Source organism: Leuciscus leuciscus, assembly GCF_965113295.1.
Source record: "Leuciscus leuciscus genome assembly, chromosome: 6".
Classification (NCBI taxonomy): domain Eukaryota; kingdom Metazoa; phylum Chordata; class Actinopteri; order Cypriniformes; family Leuciscidae; genus Leuciscus; species Leuciscus leuciscus.
The window spans coordinates 29,431,123-29,452,918 of record NC_138730.1 but is presented as its reverse complement, the minus strand read 5'-3'; the positions used below and the strand labels follow the sequence as shown (position 1 = coordinate 29,452,918).

The 21,796-nt window shown below is 36.9% G+C and overlaps 1 protein-coding gene across 2 annotated transcripts; it reads left to right on the top strand.

Annotated features, from left to right (window-relative positions):
* Positions 1-1,756: 1,756 nt before the first annotated feature.
* On the top strand, positions 1,757-21,769 carry LOC309501323 (RALY RNA binding protein like). 2 transcript variants are annotated; one of them, XM_082173362.1, is made up of 9 exons: positions 1,757-1,877; positions 8,752-9,022; positions 17,693-17,765; positions 17,861-17,908; positions 19,565-19,734; positions 19,945-20,058; positions 20,355-20,503; positions 20,616-20,653; positions 21,120-21,769. In XM_082173362.1, the coding sequence occupies exons 2-8, from the start codon at positions 8,767-8,769 to the stop codon at positions 20,646-20,648; spliced, it is 843 nt and encodes a 280-aa protein (XP_082029488.1). In that variant the 5' UTR covers positions 1,757-1,877; positions 8,752-8,766; the 3' UTR covers positions 20,649-20,653; positions 21,120-21,769. The 2 variants fall into 2 exon arrangements, with proteins under 2 accessions (XP_082029488.1, XP_082029489.1); XM_082173363.1 differs by lacking the exon at positions 1,757-1,877 and adding an exon at positions 3,732-3,750.
* The last annotated feature ends 27 nt before the right edge of the window (positions 21,770-21,796 follow it).

Sequence of the window (21,796 nt, the reverse complement as noted above, 5' to 3'; positions counted from 1 at the left end):
CTCTATTTTCGTCATTCAAAAAGAGATAACGAAACTATACAAACTATGAATATCAGTCACTTTCTTCATTCTAGTCAGCTTATGTTATTATGAAAATATTTGCGCATTCAAATGCTCAGGTAAGATGAGGTAAAATTATAACAGCCTTCTGTACCGTCTTGACTTCTTTGCTCGCTTTCATCACTTTCACTTTTATTCTCGTGCACTGACTTGTTCGCTAAGCTGAACAGCCAATCAGAGTTCTCTCTCTCACCGACGCCCGACTGCGATTCTACATGCTAAATCGGCCCAAAAAAAACCCTGTCGACGTCCGACTAGAGCCAACTGTGTGGAACACGACCGACCGTAAATATTTTGGTCAAATGAGCCTGAGATAGATACATGTTTATTTTATTCCACTCTTTGTTTTGATCATTATAGTTTTAAACATGCAATTATTCATATTTGTATGATGGATTTACATTTAACATTAAAGGTGCAGTATGTAATATTGACAGCTAGTGGTTGAAATCGGTACTGCAGTCCAAATTCAAAATATTGGACAGGGTTGTTTTCCCACCTCCTCCTCCTCAGACTCGACGCTCACGCGGGCTGCCAGTTTGAGAACACACAAGGAACAAGTGCAATGCACAATGGAAGGCGACGATGACTTACACTGTAAACTGATGAGTTGATTTATCTGTGTTTTAATATGCCTCTGAACATTGAGCTTTTTAGATGGATGCATAGGCTTTTTAGGTCGGGTAGAATCTGCGATCTCTGACCTAGTTTGTTTGCTGGCTTCCGTGGTTACAATACGCTGTGTTTTCCGCCAGCTGGAAACCTGTGGTGTCGAAATACTATTAGGTGAATTCAGTAGCGGCTCCTGGCCATAAATTTAGGTATAGGGTAGATTCTGGGTCTTAGCGCTAGTTTATGATAACATTTTTTTAAGCTTTATTCTAATAGCTGACATCAGACGCAGTTTCGGCAGAATTCTAATGTTATCTAACGTTATTCAGCCTGAGGGTGGCGCTCTGATGATGATTGACAGACTTTAGTACACAAGACAAACGCGTAATACAATCTTAGAATTGCCTTAATGTATTTATTGTGTCCAGATGTTGTTTTAGAATATTGCAAGTTAGGAATTCCAGTGAGGAAAACAAAGTCATCATGTCTATTCTCTGAACAAAAATAAAACAAACACAACAGAACTTCTGTATATAAAAGCTATTCACATGAGCATGTTTAAACTAAAGGGTTTATACTTTCATTAATTTGATACCCTACTCTACATAGGAAGAACAGACATGCCAACTTACTGACCTGATGCAGACACACAGACCAATACAAAAACGAACATTCCGAAACGGAGCGCATATTTCAAAGTAGAATAACTGGCTGTTACGCTTTTTTTTTTTCGGAGAAACAAGTATGTGAACTTAGAATGTTTATCTGCAAACATATTATGGTATTTTTGTGCTTTAGGAGTCAAAAAGTTACATACAGCACCTTAAAAGTCTGGGTCTGGTACAAGAGTAAAACAAAAACAGTAAAACAAAATCTATAGCCTACATAAAAGGCATTTGAAAAAGTAAATCACTGCAACACGTTGTAATTTTTTACTGAATCATATCTGTACATCATATACATAAAATACATAAAAACAACCCCTGTGGAAAAAACGAAGGGGGGAAAAAAGCCCGAAGTTAAAGAAAAAGGTTCTTCCAGACAGTAAGCCAGCTGTGGGTGAATGGATGCAGTATGGATATGTGGATGATGAAGCGGGCAGCAGAGCTGTCACATGATCCAGTGAGGCTGCGATCTGAACGATCCAGAAGCGAAACGCTCTGCACTCGCTCTCCATCTCATCTGATGCTCGGACTTTGTGATTTGTAAGTAGCTCCGTTTTACCTGTATTTCTCGATTCTTCTCATCGTTGGTCAAATGTTGAAATGCTTTTACTCGTGTAAACTGTTTCTTGAGGTTTTTTAAAAGAGATGCTAGCTAGACTACTTTTAATTCCGTTTGATGTCTTACAAATATAAATTTGACGTCGCGTTAATTTCAAACTAATAATTATTTAGGCTATTCGATTAGCAATGCCTAGGCCTATATAAAAAAAATTTTCAATGCATGATTAGCATAATGACTCTTGAGTTCGTTCCGAAGTTTGCAGGTCTACCTCTTATTTTTATTGATAGCCTACAGCCTAGACTTTAATTAAAGATTCCAACTGGAATAAAAAGGGGTTTTCAGTCTGATGCTAAATGAGAATCTTTTAAGTTCCGTTAAGAACTGTGTTCTCTCTTTAAAAACCAATACACTTATTTAAAGAATCTTTATTGTGAGATGAAAAACTTTTTGAATTTGAAAACTATAATATGGCTGCCTTTGTCATTTTCATATGTAAATGTGCTGCATTTCACAGTTGGACCAGTTTTTTCATTGCATCCATGCAAATTGCTTGCTATGACTGGTCTTGACATTATTAAAATAATATGAAATGGTTTGTCTATGAGGGGATGCTGAAAATAAGACTTAAAAAGACTAAACTTCTAATAAAGTTTGACACACATGAAGAAAATATTTTATCACATGACTTTGTAATAGGAATATTTTATGTTATCAGCATAATCTAAGTTGGCTTTCATTTTATCCAGCCAATTGGAATATTTCTTACTTTCGTTTCGTACAAGCGCAGAGCCCAAAGCATGATAATCAGTCTATGTCAACCAGCTCTCAACTAGATACGATACTCACAGTCTTCCTGCAAAACCATTTTCTTTAATCAATATTGTTCTTTTAGTGTCGAGAATGATAGTGCTGAAGAAGTATGTTATTCTGAAAAAGAATTATTTACTATTCAGACTGTGTCAGTCAAGGGACAGGTGGGGGAAGCCAACCGTGAAATATCCTTTCCCCCAAGTAAGGCTTATCTCTCATTGGGAATTCTAGGAGGGATGGGAGTTTCAAGCATATGATACCTGGATAGAATTCCTGAGTCTTCCTCAGAGCCCCACATTCTGCATACACAAATTAATACAGATGAGATAATGAAGATAAAAGTATGTTTATTTATGTAACATATCACCGCAGTTTTAATGGCATGATAAGTTGTCACAAAGTATTGTCATAGGCTTCTAGATCAAAATAACTCTATCTGAGGTATCCCATGTCTCTCCCAGCAAAGTTTGATATTGTAGACACCTACCTAGACTCTTTCTCTCTAGCTTAATTGAGAATAAAAAAGTGAGTGGGAGGAATTGCATAAACAACTTTACACCGAATCAACTTTACTGTCTGGTTTTCTGTCTTCACAATGCCCAATTTTGATTTAATTCCCCCGGTTTGTTTAGAAGTGCATTGTTGATAGACAATGAAGAGATAAATGTAGACTGCTTGTACGCTGAATATGCCATCATCCTCAGATTTCATTGACTTTTTATTTGAAAGAACAACTTATTCAAAAGTACTGCGGTAATTGTAACAACAGAATATAACCCACTTATGTCACAGTTGTGTTGTCTGAGTCTTGTTTTCATTAGTCACGTCTTCTTTTGTTCTGTTTTCCCGCCACTCCTTTGTTTCCACGGTAACCCTCATTAGTTCATCTGTCACACCTGTTTCCTCATTCGTCTCGTTTCCCTGATCTGTTTCCCTATGTATTTAAGCCCTGTGTGTTTCCTTGTTCATTGTTTGATCTATGTCGTATTTAATTTGTGTGAACCTTCTGCCTGTCTTCTATGTACCTTTAAGATTTTTACTGTGAGTAAAAGTTTGCTTTGGAACTTCTGATTCTTCTTCTGCCAGCACCACACCATGACAATTTAAAAGTGATTGTCTCCCATAAATCTTTGCATATAATAGCCAATTTGTAGAAGTTTCTGGCCTGTTAAAAATATTTTGTTAATATTATCATGTATGAGTTTTTCTTTGGATGTTTTGAGGGGGGAAAAACAGGAATAAACTACAGTGAAAATAAATATAAAAAAAAATATGATGACACAAATATGACTTCAGGGAGATGTTTCGGATCTATTTTAGCACCCTAGATGGCGTCAGCCTCGCTTTTAATGTAAAAGTGAATGTATTTCCACCTTGAATTGACCTTGTATTGTTTAAGCAGTGCACCTGTCATGTCAGCTGCAGCTCATTGTGTTACCAACTAATTAGTCACTGCTCTAGTGACCCACTTACACATGCTTACTCTATATTTCGGATCACCCAACCGAGGGAGAAAGGTCTCCTTAATGCCAGAGGTGTAGGTTTATAATTAACACAAAAAAAAAAACATTATGCGCCTTTTATTGCTTTTGCATAAGAACATTATAAACATCATTATCTCATAAATGTAGATGTGAATACTCGGTGCTGGAGAAGTGTGCTGTATAGTGGATTGGTAGGATCTGTTGTGATGTTTTCTTACATTGTTTTTTTCATGAATTCTGTGTGAAGTGTCTGAGCTTTCATGCAGAAACTGTAATCTGGACTAGCACAGCATCAGCAACAGCTACTGTGGTTATACAGCAATACAGAGATATAAAACACACCACGTTTAGAATCAGAAGCTGCTTGAGATAATTACACTAATATTATCCCACTTATTACAAGGCTACTCACCAAATAAATAAATATGTGGACATGAAATATTGATTTGATTTTACCTATATTCCACTATCAAAAAAGTAGTCCATTGCAGTGTACAAAACAATCAAATAGCAACAAGATGAACGCTGCAATATTACAGAAATATGAATAAAAAGTAATTTTCAATACAACTGACAACTGAGGTTATAAATTAAAAACAAACAATGCTTTTAACTGACAGTTATAAGGAGCCTTATTATGTAATACAAATATTTACAGTGTAGAACATTTTAAGATATAATATTTCAATGAAATTCATTCATTCGTTTTTTCAATTCTGAAGAAAATTGAGTTGACTGTGACATTAATCACTAAATTTAAACAATTAAAATGTGTATACATTAGTTAGATGTTTAATGCTGATAGAGAGCAGAGATGGCTTGATGCCACCTTTATTAGATTTTTTGGTCATGTAATTTTAGCACTGACCAACAAATAGAAGTGTGAAATACTGTACTGTGTGAGGAGTCGAGAGTGTTTGAATGGGGATTGTATAATAGAATAACAGACTGTGCATGGAGCTGGTGAAGTAAAAGGGTTTGAATGGGAATAGAAATGTCATGTCCAGTCACAATGCCAGAGCTCTGCCATGCCTGTCAACCTGAGAGAATGAGGTGAGGTTATTGTTAACACAGGGAAGCAAAAGGTTTTCATGCATCAGTGATTCGGTAGAAATGATGGTGTGTATTGAGAAGAGGATGCTGGTGTTGCTGAGGATCAGTCAGAGGGTTGACTCACTGTCTCACAGATGAAATGGATTCTGTGTCGGTCTGCTGATTTCCAGCCTTTTTGTTTCTAGTGTGTGAATGGTAGATTATATGAAAAGGAATCTGAAGTTGTATTCCTTCTAAAAAAATATATCATGTTTTAAACATTTGTTTTAACATTTAAAGACTACATTTATTCTCCTTAATGTTTTTTTTTTTTTTTTTTTTTTTTTTTTGATTGAAGTTGGGGCAAAAATAATGAAGTTTGTTATTTTTTTAATAACTAGACTTTAGTTTATGTCACAGTCATGAACTTGATTTGCTAGTAGTCAGAAGTAGTCGGTATTAAGGTTGGAACTATCAAAACGTTGCAATTGCAAGCCTTTGCAAGACATTGACTTTACATTTTCACGCTAAACAAATTAACTGTGATTGGTTGCTTTACATGTCGGTCAGACATCCCTTTGGCCAATGAAAGCTGCTATGGAGTCAGTCAGTCTGCCGTCTGTCTGAAGGTCTGGCAACGCGAGACTAGCTGAACCCTTGACAACCCGATTTTGCACTATTGGTTATATTTACATTTAATGCATGTGAGGGAATGCTGTTGGGAATCCTGAAGAAACACTTTGTTATCAGCAAAAGACAGGAGAAGCCTTATATGTGAAACTTTTTTTTTTTGTGTGAACTTCACACTTCTCCGGATTCACACTCTGTAGTGATCCTCACAGCTCATCCTGAATAGTGTCTTCTCTGGTGTCAACCCTAGTGCTGCCACATCTAGCCAGATGTATAGTCTCTGTGTACAAGAAAAGAGTGTTTAAAAAATCTGACAGGATCACAGGCTCAAGAGATGTATAAATAGCTCAGCAAAAGATCTAATTTATTCTTGGTCTTTTTATAACAACTGCAGACTATTAGCAATGGTGAGGAAGATTTGAAAATGCACATGAAGCAATTAGACAGTTGAGTTTGGTGTGGTGTTTGATGCGGCTGTATTAGTGCTTGTGTGTGTTAAGGTTTCGGGAAGGTTTGTGAATGGATGGACTTGAGTATACAGTATCTGAAAATAACTTTCTTTCTTAGATCATAAACTTTTATGTCTGTTGCCATGGAGATAGGAAATGGCCAGGTAATGAATGAGTCAGTATCTGTTTAAACCACACTGAAAACTCATTTCACCAATACGTGTACTTTGAATCAGCCAGTCTACTTTTATAATTAAAATATAAATGAGTGTTATTTTATATAGTGTTATTGTTGCAAATCTGTTGTGTTTCTGTTTCATTTTCAAGGACTTTTAGTTTGCTTTCATCATTTCCTGTGTTTCCTTTTCTGTTTCTCATTGTTCCATTGATTTTGTTACGACCCACAATAAAGACGGACTTGACGTGAACTTTTCCAGTTGGTTTGAAGGAAACCAGCCCCAGCCGACAGATCACCAAAGACACAATTCTAAGTTCCACAAAAAGTATAATTATTAAGGTGGAAAAAGTAATTAAGTAAAGGAGCAAACATTTTGAATGCCGTTTTGACAATTCAGAGCCACCGAATCACCAATACGAAAAAACGCATACAAAAATTTCGGACTCAGGGTGCAAGGACATTAACGTTGCCTTCTCGCTTGTTTTGGTTTACTCTTGTGTTGGATTATGCTCTTATGTTTTGTTTAATAAGGACTACTCTGCATTTTAGATCTGCTTCACCTCGTCTTGTCTTCATCCTCAGCCCAGCTGTGGCAGAACACCAGACCACAGAAAGGATTTATGACTCTAACAGCAGCGTTTGTCGCCCTCACCCGTGAGGGGCTACATCTATTGGATTATTCAGCCCGCTTCTGCCAGTTAGCCCAGCTTGCTCGTTTTTTGGATGACAAGACTTTAAAATCCATCTACAGGGAAGGAGCAAATTAATGTAGCCCCCTGGACCAGATTTGAAAGACGGGACATGGAGAAAAGCCGTTTTTCCGGTTTCTTGAGAGTTTTTATCCCATATTGATATTGTCGCTCATGACCACAGTAGATGAAGAAACCACCCCCCTGGGGATTTGGAGCCTGAGCCCACCACAGACCCAGAGCCAGAGTTTATGCCCGCCATGGAACCAGTGCCAGAGCCTATAGCCTCGCCAAGCCTGCTGTCCAGTCTGACCAGGTGTGTAAGCCAGTTTATACATCTGTGCCAGTGGAAGTTTTAGGGGAGCTAGAGGATGAGGCCTTTCCTCCTTTTCTGGTTCCACCCAGGCTCAAGTCTTCTTCGTGTTCTCTTTAATCTCTACCAGTCCCGTCCAGCTCCAAATCTTCTTCATATTCTCTTTCATCTCCGCCAGTCCCGCCCGGCTCCAAGACTTCTTCATCGCCGCTGGTTCCACCCAGCTCCAAGTCTTTGTCGCCGCTGATGATCCCACCCAGCCTTCCATTCCCTCTTCCTTCAAGTAAGCTATCCAGTTCTTCGGCTTTGGCTCTGCTGATCCCATTCAGCTCCTCGGCTCATCCTCCATTGACTTTGCTTAAGAATGCTGTTACGCCTCGAGCCCGGTCTTCAAGCCCGGTCTTCAGCTCCACCTTTGTGTAATGATCCCCTGACTCTGCCTCAGGCCTCCGAGCCCATTACTTCACCTCGGCACATTGACCAGTCGGCCCCACCTTGGCTCTACCCTCCCTCAGCTCCACCGGGAACCATTGTCCTTCTGGCTCCACTGGGCTTCTGCGTCCCTCTGGCTTCACCTTGGTCAGTCGTTGCTCTGCCTCCAACTCAAACTTTGGGGCCTTCACCTGTGCCTAGTTTCTCAACCTCTTTGGCTCTGCCTCCGTCTTCACTCCCACCGGCTATGCCTCAGTCCTCCGGCATCCTGGCTCCACCTCGGCTGCTCGTCACTGCGGCTCTACCTTGGCCTCCTGGTACTTTGGTGTTGCCTGCTCTCTCCACCCATCGGACTCCGCCTGGGTCTTCACCTCTCTAGGTGTTGCCTCTGTTGGTCGGGCTCATGACTCCACCCTGGCTCCTCCCTCCACCCTGGCTCCTGGGGGTCTCCAGCTCTGCCTGCTCCACCCTGGTGTTCTCTTCCACTGGTCTAGACTATCCGTTCATATACACTCTCATTTAAAAACACTTTCATTTTCTTGCAGGATCACCTCTGGTCTCACTGTGTCTGAAACAGTTTGATCAAGGATGCAGTTCTCTAAACCTCTCTCATCCTTTTAAAGTGCATGCCAAGTGCCTCATTACTGACAAGAATTACTAACTGTTCTTTCTTTTTGGGAGACAAAAACCTCCCTTTATTGTGCACTTTGATCTATGAAACTTTGCAGGCCTCTTACATTCACAAACAGCTATATTACACACTAAATGAAAGGTTATATCTGAAAAAGCATAATAGGGGCACTTTAATATTTGTTTATGTGTGTGTGTGTTTCAGGACATCCTGAGAAGGATGACTGGGAAAACTCAAACCAGCAATATAACAAACAAGACAGATCCTCGCTCTCTGAATTCCAGAGTGTTCATTGGTAACCTCAACACCGCTGTGGTCAAGAAAACTGACATTGAGCAAATTTTTGCCAAGTATGGCAAGATCACCGGCTGCTCTGTGCACAAGGGGTTTGCTTTCGTCCAGTATGCCTGCGAGAGGAACGCTCGCTCAGCTGTGGTTGGTGAGAACACCAGGGTGCTTGCTGGACAGACTTTGGGTAAGTGATATTTATTTCCCTTTTTATTTATGTAAATGATTTGGAATGAAACAAATGACAATTATTTGGATGAGAATGAGGATCTGCAGGCACAGAGACAGTTGATCGCAGGTCATGGTCATTCCCGTGGCTACCTGGTAAATATTCATCATCCTTTATTAAAAATGAAACTGCTGCTGTCACTGTTGAGGCTGTGGCTTGAGTTGAACTCCAATGGGTCTCTTGTGCTGGAATGATTTTCCTTAAGACTATTAAGTCTTTTTTTTCTTTTCTAACTGCTGCTTGATTTTACTTCAGTCCAGAGCTGGGCATCTATAGCCAGCAAAGCTTTTGTTTAATTTCAGGAGTATTTTGATGAAAGATTCAAATGGCTTTGGATGTTTGTTTGTTTGTTTAAAATATGCTTTATTATAGTATATTATAAAATATAATTTATTATAGTCTTTCCATTCAAATTATTTAATACATTATACAAATAAACATTTATTTTATAAAGACAAAGTAATTGTTCACTTTTCCTTCTACTTTCTTTTCATTTATTAATTTTTTTCTTTTGTGATAATAATACCTATCACCAACATATAAAAAAGCACATAAATAAAAACAATAACCGAGTGCGAGACACTTTTTCCTTAACAATCAACTCTCCTGCACTCGTTCTCCGTCCGCAGCGGCCTCTAAACCACATCCTGCTTTCCATAGTACATAAATAGATACTTTACTTCTTAAAAAATATATATAAATAAAAAACCACACACATCAGGCTCTTATAACCACACTTAATATCTAAGCAAATAATTCAAATAATATCATCTAAACATCAAAAAAAAAATAAAAAAAAATACTACTACTACTAATGATGATGATAAATAAGTAAATTAATGAAGTTTAATTATTCAAATTAATTAGGGTTTTGGGCACTTTTCAGAGGGTCAGTTTGGGAGATCAATGTGCACCATTTTAATGCACATTGCTAATAAGGTTATTTAAAAAAATATAGATAGTGCTATTTTTTATTTTATTTTAACCAGAGCAGCATAGTATCTTTAAAAATAAACATAGTTCTTTACAATGAAATTGAAATGAAACATCCTTACTATTTTTGTGGGGTGTAGAAAGTAAGTAAAAAAAAAATTGTGCATGTGATTTTTTTTACAGTGTTTTATTGCCCCCCTTTGTTGGCAAGAGGAAGTACTGGTAAGAAGAATAAAAAAAGTCACTTTACAGAATAAAAAAATAGGCCAATGTCAGCCACTAGATGGCAATATATATCTATCAGAATATATATATATATATATATATATATATATATATATATATATATATATATATATATATATATATATATATATATATATATATATATATTCTGTGTGTGTGTGTGTGTGTGTGTGTGTGTGTGTGTGTGTGTGTGTGTGTGTAGTGTACCATAGCCATCTATGGAACTGCAGCGGCAAAGACAAATCAGAAACTAAACATACTCTAGAAAAATACTAAGACCTCATAAATTGAATCATCTATTTGTCTGCATATTTAAAGAACACTACAATTTATAAACCATATAGTGTAAAACTTAAGATTTATATAAGCTTCAAAATGAGTCAGAAATAGGACCTATAGTTTCTTTAACAATATTAGAAACTCCCATACCTCAATATACCCCATTCTTCAAAATTATTTTATTTAAGCTTGCGTTAAATAAAAGCTTTTATTATATCAGTCACAATGAGTGTATGTGTGTGTACTCATGTCACTATAATTAGTTTTTCTATATCTGATACCTTCTGACAGATATGAAGGCATCACAATGTCTTCAATTTCAGAGCCTGTCTTTAATTCAAAGGATAAAAGCACATTCCTGCATGAATATAGCCATAGACGTTGGAACAGGGGGGGCGGGGGGGTCGGCCGCCCCCCCCCACCACCCCTTTTCCCCACCCCTCTAGGGGTCAGCCAGCTGTTTTTTTCGTTGTTTTTGGTTTCCATTTTATATATACAGAATCTGAATTAAATGTGTTTGATTTAAGCCTACATTTCAACATTTTGTGTCATAAAATGTCTTGTTTTTAAGCCTTTCGCACGTACGGTCACACCGTTGTGATCAGTCTAGGCTGGTCCCTGGAGCGTTTCACACCGGTGTGATCAGAACGGTCAGTGCATCACATGATCAACTGCTAAATTCAAATGTTGAATTTAGCCAGAGACAGGCGCGCTCAGAGCTGTCATATATCACAACTTTTCAGTGTTTTCAACCACATACTGTTTATTTTAGGTTTCAGACATATAAATTCACATAGCCTAAGTAGGCTACTAAAAAAACAATACATTTAGAATTTGTAAAATACACACTGATGTCTATAGACATCAGTGTGTATTTTACAAATTCTAAATGTATTGTTTTCGGAGGTAATAATAATCCTTTCCATTATAATTCGACACGTTTTATTCATATCAGATACACATTGTGTAAGTAACTTTAATGTTTACTCTATTCTTCTCCCAGTTCACCAGCCACTTACTTTTATGTATTTCGGGAGAAGTGGATGAATGTGAAATTTACACGTGTTGTAAATCCAACAGATCCGATTCTCTCAGATATTTCATGCCATAGCTAACACATTTGTGAATATTCTGAATAAAAAAGGAAAAATGACATAAAAGCAGATCATCATTCATTCAGCGCTGTTGACTTTAGAGCGCTCCGTGGATAGACTGAAGGAGTGGTCCGTGGAGCTCGCTGAACTCCAGACACACATGGCCACGTTTTCTGCGCGTTTATGACCCTGCTCTGCGTAAATGCATTGCCTCTTTTGACGCGTTTTGACATAGATTTCATTGAAGGTAAATTGGAGCGGCCACACTGAGCTGTGCGTAACGCCCACAGACTTGAAGTGAACGAGACAGAGGCTGTCCGGTAGCCTACTGTCTGAAATGGTTAACTCTGTGGGGATGCATGTGCAAAACAGGTTTAACTAATCATAAAGTCAATCAGGATACATAACACAGGCTACTAGGCCTACACTAACACACACACACACACACACACACACACACACCCCCCCCCCTCAAGAATCCCGCCCCCCCTCTCACAATATAGTTCCCACGTCCCTGAATATAGCCCCCGGGCTTATAATGTCAATAGCATTTTCAAATGACTGACAGCAGCTGTGTGATGCTGTTCTTTTGATACAATATTATCCAAGATCAGATAAACAATCTGAGACAAGACTATAAACTGCATCAATCGTTGATATACATGTATATATTTATACTAGCCATACATTTATACATTTGTAAAAGCTTATTTTCTCATACAATACAAATGGTAGATAAATACAAAATGTGTTTACTTAAATAATGGCTAAAGTATTTTATTTTTTATTTTATTTTTTATTTTTATTATTGATGCAAAACAGCATGATTTCTGCACTATTTAATGGGTCCTGATTATTACTAATTTATAATTGTTTAGAATTTTTGAAATATATTTATCAACACCCCCATTATGCATCAGTGGTACGGTCTGGAATGGTGCATGCCTGTGTGCTGAACTCTATTCAGTCAGTCTCTCACAGTGATACTACAGTGAAGTGAGTTCAAGGGAAAGGAATCATTTATTTATCAAAATATAGTATGCACAACCTAATGGACATGTACAGAAGAACAATGCAAAAAGGGAAGCGCCACAATCGGAGATGTGAGTATTTTACCGACAAATAAGATGCATCTTATTTCTGTTTTTAATACTTGATTTGTAACAAAATAATTATTATATTCATAATTCATAATAATAAGACTTTTTCAGTTGTGTTCATTAAAAGTTCACCGAAATGGTGATAATTACATTATGTATTACATTGTATTCAATAATATTATAGTTTTTTCTTGTTTGACATATCAAATCTGTTTAATTATTAATAAATGCATTAAATAAATACAATTAAAATCATTAGTTTGTAATTAATCCCAGGAGAACTCCTGTGAAATTGTCCTTGCACTGAGGGGACAGTTGCTGTGGACATAAAACTAAACATAAATCTGCTAAATGACAAGTAACCAAATAAATGCACTTTCATATATTCTGTATAAACTGAGAATGTGCAGTTGTTTCCATAAGGAGCTATTTCTACTTGATCTGAAATGACTTGTAAAATGACTTGTAAGAAATACTTTATTTGTTGCAACCTAGTATAGTTATTAAACTTTAAAAATGTAAAATATAATAGTATTTTAATAATATTACAAAATAATATTATTTAAAATAAAATTACTATTTTTAAAAACAGTTAATTTCAATGTTGCTACATGAAACATACTTTAAGGTTACAAATCTTTTGGTCAACTATTCTGAAAGCTGTTAAAGGGGGAAACACATAAAACTAAATTGCGTCTGTTAAAAAAATGTGTGACCTGTTTGAAATGATAACCTGTCTTTATTCTTTCTAAGGGTTCGATATGTGTTCTCCATACTGAAGTATAGCACATCCACTTTAGTAGCTGAGGATGATTTTGGTCTTAAGTTTTTCTCCTTTGACTACAGATTTTTGTTCTGCTTTAACTTGTTCATCAGAATCAGAATCAGAATCAGAAAGAGCTTTATTGCCAAGTGTGCTTGCACCCACAAGGAATTTTTCTTGGTACTGAAGCTTCCAGTGCACATATACAAATACAAATACAACAAGAAACATAGTAATACAAATTCTAAGAATAAAATATATAAAAAAATAATAATAATAAAAATAGTATAAAAGTAAAAAAAGGGGTCACAGTTGGGTTTAGTCTGAATAAACATTTACAGATTATGAACATATTTACAGTATTTTGAGTAGTATGAATAATATAAGTATAAATATCACCTGAGTTAGAGAATATTACACTAGACAGTGGGAGTCTAGTGCATGTTACAGATTATGAACATATTTACAGTATTTTGAGTAGTATGAATAATATAAATATTAATATCACCTGAGTTAGAGAATATTGCACTAGACAGTGGGAGTATTGCACTTACAGGCATATGCATTGGGGGGCATGTTAAGTGTTCAGAAGGGAAATGGCCTGTGGAAAGAAACTGTTCCTGTGCCTGGATGTTCTTGTGGCCAGTGATCTGTGTCGCCGTCCTGACGGTAACAGTTCGAGCAAGGGGTGTCCAGGGTGAGTGGAGTCTGTGATGATTTTACCTGCTCTCTTCCTCACTCTGGAAGAGTACAGGTCCTGGAGGGTTGGCAAGGGGGCACCAATAATCTTCTCTGCAGTCCGGACTGTCCGTTGTAGTCTGATGTCCGATTTGGTAGCTGAACCAAACCAGACAGTGATGGAAGTGCTTAAAACAGACTCAATGACGGCTGAGTAGAACTGGATCAGCAGCTCCTGTGGCAGATTGAACTTCTTCAGCTGGCGAAGTATAGTCTCTGCTGGGCCTTTTTCACAATGGAGTCAATGTGATTTGCCCACTTCAGGTCCTGAGAGATGGTAGAGCCCAGGAACCTGAATGACTCCACTGCTTCCACAGTGCTGTTCATGATGGTGAGAGGGGGAGTGCTGGGGATTTTCTCCTGAAGTCCACAATCATCTCCACTGTTTTGAGCGTGTTCAGCTCAAGGTTGTTATAGCTGCACCAGACAGCCAGCTGTTCAACCCCCAGTCTGTAAGCAGACTCGTCACCATTTTGGATGAGACCGATGACGGTGGTGTCGTCTGCAAATTTCAGGAGCTTGACAGAGGGGTCTTTAGAAGTGCAGTCATTAGAGTACAGGGAGAAGAGGAGTGGGGAGAGAACACACCCTTGGGGGGCGCCAGTGCTGATGGTGAGGGTCCTGGATGTGAGCTTCCCCAGTCTCACTCGGTGCTGCCGGTGAGGGTCCTGGATGTGAGCTTCCCCAGTCTCACTCACTGCTGCCGGTCCGTCAGGAAGCTGGAGATCCACTGACAGATTGAGGATGGCATGGAGAGCTGAGTCAGTTTGGCTGTGAGAAGATCAGGGATGATGGTATTGAAGGCCGAACTGAAGTCCACAAATAAGATCCGTGCATAAGTCCCAGGTCTGTCAAGATGTTGCAGGATATAGTGCAGTCCCATGTTGACTGCATCATCCACAGACCTGTTTGCTCTGTAAGCAACACATACTTACAACACATACACATAATTCAAGCAAATTTGAATTGCAGGCTTGACCAGGCAAAGTAGTCAAAAATTAGATGTTGTCAGAAAGACACAAAATCCCAAAAGCTGTTAAATTTGCATTCAAGTTGCATCTGTTCATGATGAGCATCCATGTTTTGCATGTGTCTAATCAAAGTCGGCACATCAAAGTTACAAAGCGAAGTTTTGTAGCTGTGCACACAAGACTCCAGGGATAATGAGCGGCACTGAAAATGAATGTGATGTCCTGAAGTGTACAAACCGTTCCAGACAATTGCGTACATCAGTCACTGAATTACATCACGCCACAAAGGAATGAATAAAGGAAGTGAAAGAAATGTTTGATAAGTAGGTCATGTATGGAAAACACTCATTAGTCAAAGAGATGCAACAAATGCTAGAGGTGTCTGAATAATATTCATATAGGCTAAAGAGAAAAATTAGTTATGCGTTTATAATGTTTGCAAAAGGCTTTTCTTTGGAAATAAATAAAGTCCTTGAAGTTCTTTCTTGCTTAGTCAGGTATATCCTGAATGACTTTGTTTACTGAGATTTAGCAGAACAGATTTTTCATTTAGAGTTTGGCATTTAGGCAAGTTTAGACTCAAGTCTTCAGTTATGCCTTGTCAAATGAATCACTCAAAAAACTTCTTTAAGCTGACAGGTGGACACATTGACATTAAGCCAAGGTCATCACTAAGAGAAACGCCAATATTCTTTCTACGACGCTAAGCCTGACAGACTTTTGGGAGAGACGCATACTGAGGCCCATTGGTAAACTGAGATTAAAGTATTGATATGACTCCATGTCTGAAATATGGTGGTATTTTAGATGGTCGGCACATATCGAGTGAAATGTCTGGCGTTTTGTGGGATTATTGGTGCAATAGGATGAGTCAGCCTGTTCATATTGTCTCCCAGGAATTTAGATCTCACAAAATCATTATCGTGAATTTAAAGGCACTTGAATCACTTGCTTCCACATTAAAGCAGTCAAAGAGGCTCAATGAGGTCATTTACTCAAACAGTAAAGGATGGCACTAGTGTCAGGGGTTCAATTTCCCAGGGAATGCATGGACTAAAAAAAATGTATGGCCTAAATGCAAAAAGTGTCTGCCAAATGCATTCATGTAAATCAAAAGAAATGAACAGCAGCCACATCAGTGATTAGTATAGAATGCCAGGTTCATTAATTTGTGGTCAAACTCATGATGACTTCCTTTTGAATGTCAATCACAAATGAACTTTTCACCCCATTCAATTCATGAACTTTCAATGCAGATTACTTCACTGCAAAAGTATACGAGAACCTAAAAATACTACAGCAAAATATCATATCATGTTATCAGGCAACCTTCTGATATTTGCGTTAATATTTAATTGTTAAATAACTTGAAATGTCAAACTTTTTTTTTAAATCTAACAAAAATAATACAATTAATATTATTTAAAATAAACAAATTAATAAATAAATATATGTATGTATACAAGTTAGCATGAGTCAGAAATAGGATCTGAAAATGTAAGAAAAAAAATTCTGTTATCAATTATTCAACATCATGTTGACAGACAGATGACAGAATTAGAATTTTTGGATGAAATACCCTGTAAGTTTCTCTAACATTTTAGAAACTGACATCAAACTCACAATGCTATCCTTTGAACCTCAAACACTTTAAGTCAACGTAATTAAAAATGTTTTTAACATACTTTTTATATAAAGCTTTTGTGTTTACTTCAAACGGATTTTGTGTTAACGTCAAACTTTTCTGTGGAAAACGTCTGCCCTCATCGCAGAAGGTTAGCTGTAATTAGTAACTACTAATTAAAGATGAAACAAACCTGATCTTCTTAGTCAACTGTTTTTTCCTCAGGCTTTTCTGTTGCTATATGTTCTCCAATATGGTTGAGTGTATTTTCCAATATACTATATTCCTCCTTGTGACACTCTCATTCAAATGTTTTGAAACTTCAATCTCACATATTCTGAGCGTGACCATTTAAAAGGGCTGTATGCTTCCATAATGAATTTGGCTCAGTCAGGCAAAGACTTATCTAAACTCTGACAGTGCACTACTTTTCCTCACAGATTTAGTGCTTTGTTTTGTGCTTCATCAGAGTGAAGGCTTAAATTGCTTGTAAATGTCTTAAAGCCCCGAATTGTGATTTAGTCAGGCACTCAGGCAGCCCGTCCTTCTGGATAACGTGCCAGATGACCTTGAAAGGCACTCAGGAGTGATTGTGCATTATGTGTGTGTGTGTGTGTGTGTGTGTGTGTGTGTGTGTGTGTGTGTGTATGTGCGTGTGTGTATGTTGAGTGAGGCTGTTGCTCTGAGCATCTCTCTTTCTGATGAGACAGATGAGAGCCATCAGTTATTTATTCTGTGGCATAATGCCTATGCTCTTTCAGAGGGCGCAGAGGCTTTTCTGTCCATTATATTCACCGGCCATTTTTAGACATTTATTTGAAGGAGACTATATTTAAAAAAGGAAGCGTATGCTTCACAATGTCCTTTGCTCTTCCCACAGATATTAACATGGCTGGAGAGCCTCGTCCTTACAGGCCAAAAGTGGGGTCCAAGCGTCCCTTCTCCTTATACAGGTGAGCCCCCCCACCCCCACAACATTGTAATTAGTAGACATGAAAAGATTGAAATAACATTTTAATCATCATCTTCTTTTTCTTTTCTTTTTAAGTGGCTATGAATTTGATTATGATTTCTACAGGAATGATTTCTATACCAGGTATGTACACGCAATTGCTTATGAAAATGTATTAATTCAAAGATACCAATAATTTAGGTTGTATTTCAGTTTTTGATTTGGTAAAGGTCTTTACTACAGGAGATTTGTAATATGTTTTTGTTAATTAAATTTTTTGTTAAGATCCACCTTGTCTCTTTTAACCTTTTCTATGCTATTAAAAAGTGAGGTAAGGTGAAGAGAAAAATAAAAGCAGTAGAAAAAGTAGAGGAAGAGCTTCCCCTAATGTCCATAATTAATGTCATTTTATTGGTTTGACTTCGATCCTTTGCTCAGGCTAATGATGAGCACTCCTCTCCTGTGAGACATTAGCTGAATGTCAGAAAGCTGCTGGGTCGTTAACCGAGCAACGCGAGACACGCCGGTCATCTTTCCTCTGACATTTTCATGTGTTTGCTTTCTCTCCTCATTTGGCAGAGCTGAGTTTTATACTTCTCCACGGAAAATATATGTGTGCTAACGAACAAAATCCCTTCTGTGCAGTTAGTGAAAAACCTAATTATGCTCATCAAATGTTATCTCAGGGGACAGGGACTAAGAAGTGATCTTGCTCTTTTGCATGTAGACTAATTAAGACATTCTCTCATCTCTGTATTATAACTTAATGAAATTCTATACATGCCATGATATGTCAGTTTCCATATTGGTACAACAGAATTATTGGATTAGAGCTGGTCATTTTAAATGGGGTCCAGAAGACTCAGATCATTAGTGAACATCTATTTTTGTAAATTATTAAAGGTACACTGACATTGTGACTGTAACTTTTTCCCCCCAAATATTAACAAAATATAAATAATTAGTCAATAATGTCATAAATCCTTCTTCCAAAACGTGTTTTTCTCTCATCCTGATTCACTATGTTTATATTTTAGACCTTACAGTACTGGAAGGACCCTACAGCTGGAAATTGCGAACACTCGGCTTTGCTTGTCATATCATTGTCATATCTGTAAATAGAGAAAAATTCCTCCGGCTACTGTATGGAGTGGGAGTGGCATATAGTTGTCACAATGAGCGAGAAAGGTTGAAATAAAACAATAATCAACATTGGCTTGGCTTTTCGGAGATGGCGAGAAATTAGGGATTTGAAATGTTGTGAAAGTGATGCAGAGATGGCATTTTTATTACTCAACAGGTGATTAAGGTATTTTATTGAACTGATACATTGCCATATGTAGCTCTCTAACAGAGATAAAGCATTATCTATTGTAAAGGGGCAAATTCATCCACCCAGTCACACATAACCGAAGCACAACCAAATGCATTTTTTTAACTGCTAGATGCATGGCCAAAAGTTACATTTGTACTATTAATAATAATAAAAAAATGCATAATAAATTATATTTTGTAGAATAGCAATTTTAGTGACACGTTTAACTAAAAAAATCAACAAGGATTCTTCAATGTACCATTCAAATAGTTTGCAGTCGGCACAATCTTTTAAATGTTGTTTCTCTTTAAGTTAATATAATTTTAATATGATGATTTGGTGGTCAAATTATTATCAATGTTGAAACAGTTGTGCTGCTTAATATTTTTGTGGAAACCATAATACATTTTTCCAGGATTGAAAGTGATTAAATAATAATAATAATAATGAACTATAAAATATTTTGTATAATATCTTTTTTTCAGGATTTTTGACATTCGTGGGCGATTAGCACCATCCCCTCGGGCTATGATACCTATCAAGCATTCCCGCTTGGTTGCACTCTCAACACGCAGGACGAAAAACTCTTTCCAGCCAAATATGTCCACTTGCTCTTCTCTAAGAAGGCTGTCCTCAGGTTCCTTATGCTCTATGGGTTTGTATCATTCCAAGTCAATTTGTATCAGTTCATTTCAATTTCCATTATCATGTTTTAGCCCCGAGGACAACCTGGACTTTGACATAGCATGCCCATCATGCCAACCAACCATAACTATTTTAAAACTAAAAGTAATACAATGAGCTGATAAAATTATATATCCATCCTCATAATAAAAACATGTTGGGGTGTGTTTTTTTATCTAAGTGAAATCTGATCAGCTCCTGACAATCAAGAAAGAACTGTCTCAGATCAAGATTAAGATTGACTCCTTACTGGGAAGGCTAGAGAAGATTGAACGGAAGCAGTTAGCAGAAGCAGGTAAGAGGATGGAATGAACATTGCTATCAGGGTAGAGGCCATGTTGGCAGGAGGTAGATTAAAAACACTTGTCTTCATCACTTTCAATGTCAGTGCAGGAAATCGAAAACAGCAGCACTCTGTTCCTACACACACACACACAAAAAAAGTGTGCTGGCAGAGGGCCATCCACATACCCGTGTTAGTTTTACTTACTTGAAAGTTTGCTACCTTTTAATTCTGTAAATATTCACTGTAACCATTTGCCGCACTTTAATCTCAGTCACCTCTTTGTCTGCCATTTCTGTATGGTGTAGAAACCCACTGGAAGCGCGAGAAGGCCTATCAATCTCTCTATAGTGAGACCGAAGAAAATTCTGGAGAAGATGTGGATCAGGAAGGGGGGTCCTGGGACGTGACAGATGAAGGTGATAATGGATATTTTGACAGGGTAAACAAAGAACTGGTGAGCGGTCATTAAACTCATATGCATGTGAAATGTCATTTGTTTTAATTTGATATATGAATAAGACCCACTTGTATTGGATAAAATTGTGTGTATGTGTGTTAAATCCCAGATAGAAAACCACATATCAGATGTAGACAACTGAACAAGGTTTGTACCACAAATTCATGTCACATTATGTTTGAAATACTTCTCTATTTTATTTGACATCATCAAAAAGTAGATTGCATCTTTGATTTCAACAAATGTCATTGTATTGTGCAGTTTACTGCACTCATCATTTTCAGACATACAGTACCTAAGTATTTAGAAGCAATGCCATGTAAACTAAAAGCTATTTAAGCCATTCATTTATGAGTACTAATGTCTCTGAAATTTCTTGTCAATTGACCTTCAGTATCAGGCAAGCAAAAAGTTATTATTTGCTTAATTCAGTGTACAACCAATAGAAAACACTTAGCATATTAATACTGGAAATTTCTGATACTACTAAAAAGTAATAATACAACAGAATTTTTTTTTTGTGATATATCTATTATTATAAAAATATTTCAATCTTTTATTGATGATTTTTGTTGTTGATGTTGTTTTAACTTTTTTTCTTCTTTTTTTTTAGGACTGAGACCATCGCATCATGTTTGGAAGATATCTAGCTAGAATTGTTGACCTTTCCATGTCAAACTCTTTATGTATTAATTAATGTATGTATGTATGTATGAATGAATGTATAAATGTATGTATGTATTTATGTATGTATTTCTTTCTTTCAATCATTCTTTTTTGTAAGAAATTTGAAAGTAATATCTATGAAGTTATTCTGATATCTGCATACATGATATACGTGTAAATAGACAAAACAAAAGGTTGAAAATGGTAACTCTGGTTTTCGGCTATTCAACTAAATATGTAAAATAATTCATGTATTTTGTCTAGCAAAACAAGTGATAAACTTAAGAGTCATTGTCATAAAGGTTTACAAATAAATGGAAAACGTTATACTGTAGCCTATGTGCATTTTATTTGTTGCATTAAATGATTATGCATATATTTTAATCATATTTATTGAATGCACATTTATGTATAAGTGAACTGTCATAAAATGATTAGTGTCTCACACATTTGAAATGCTACCTTTTACATCTCTATCTATTTCTTTTCTATATTTTATTGTGGTTTATCCATCATCTGAAAAGTGTTTGTTTTTATGTGTTAAATGTAATATTTATTGTCACACATTTGTGAAATAAAATCAACCAGACATCAATTGTAGCAGCTTTTTGACTTTCACGCCTA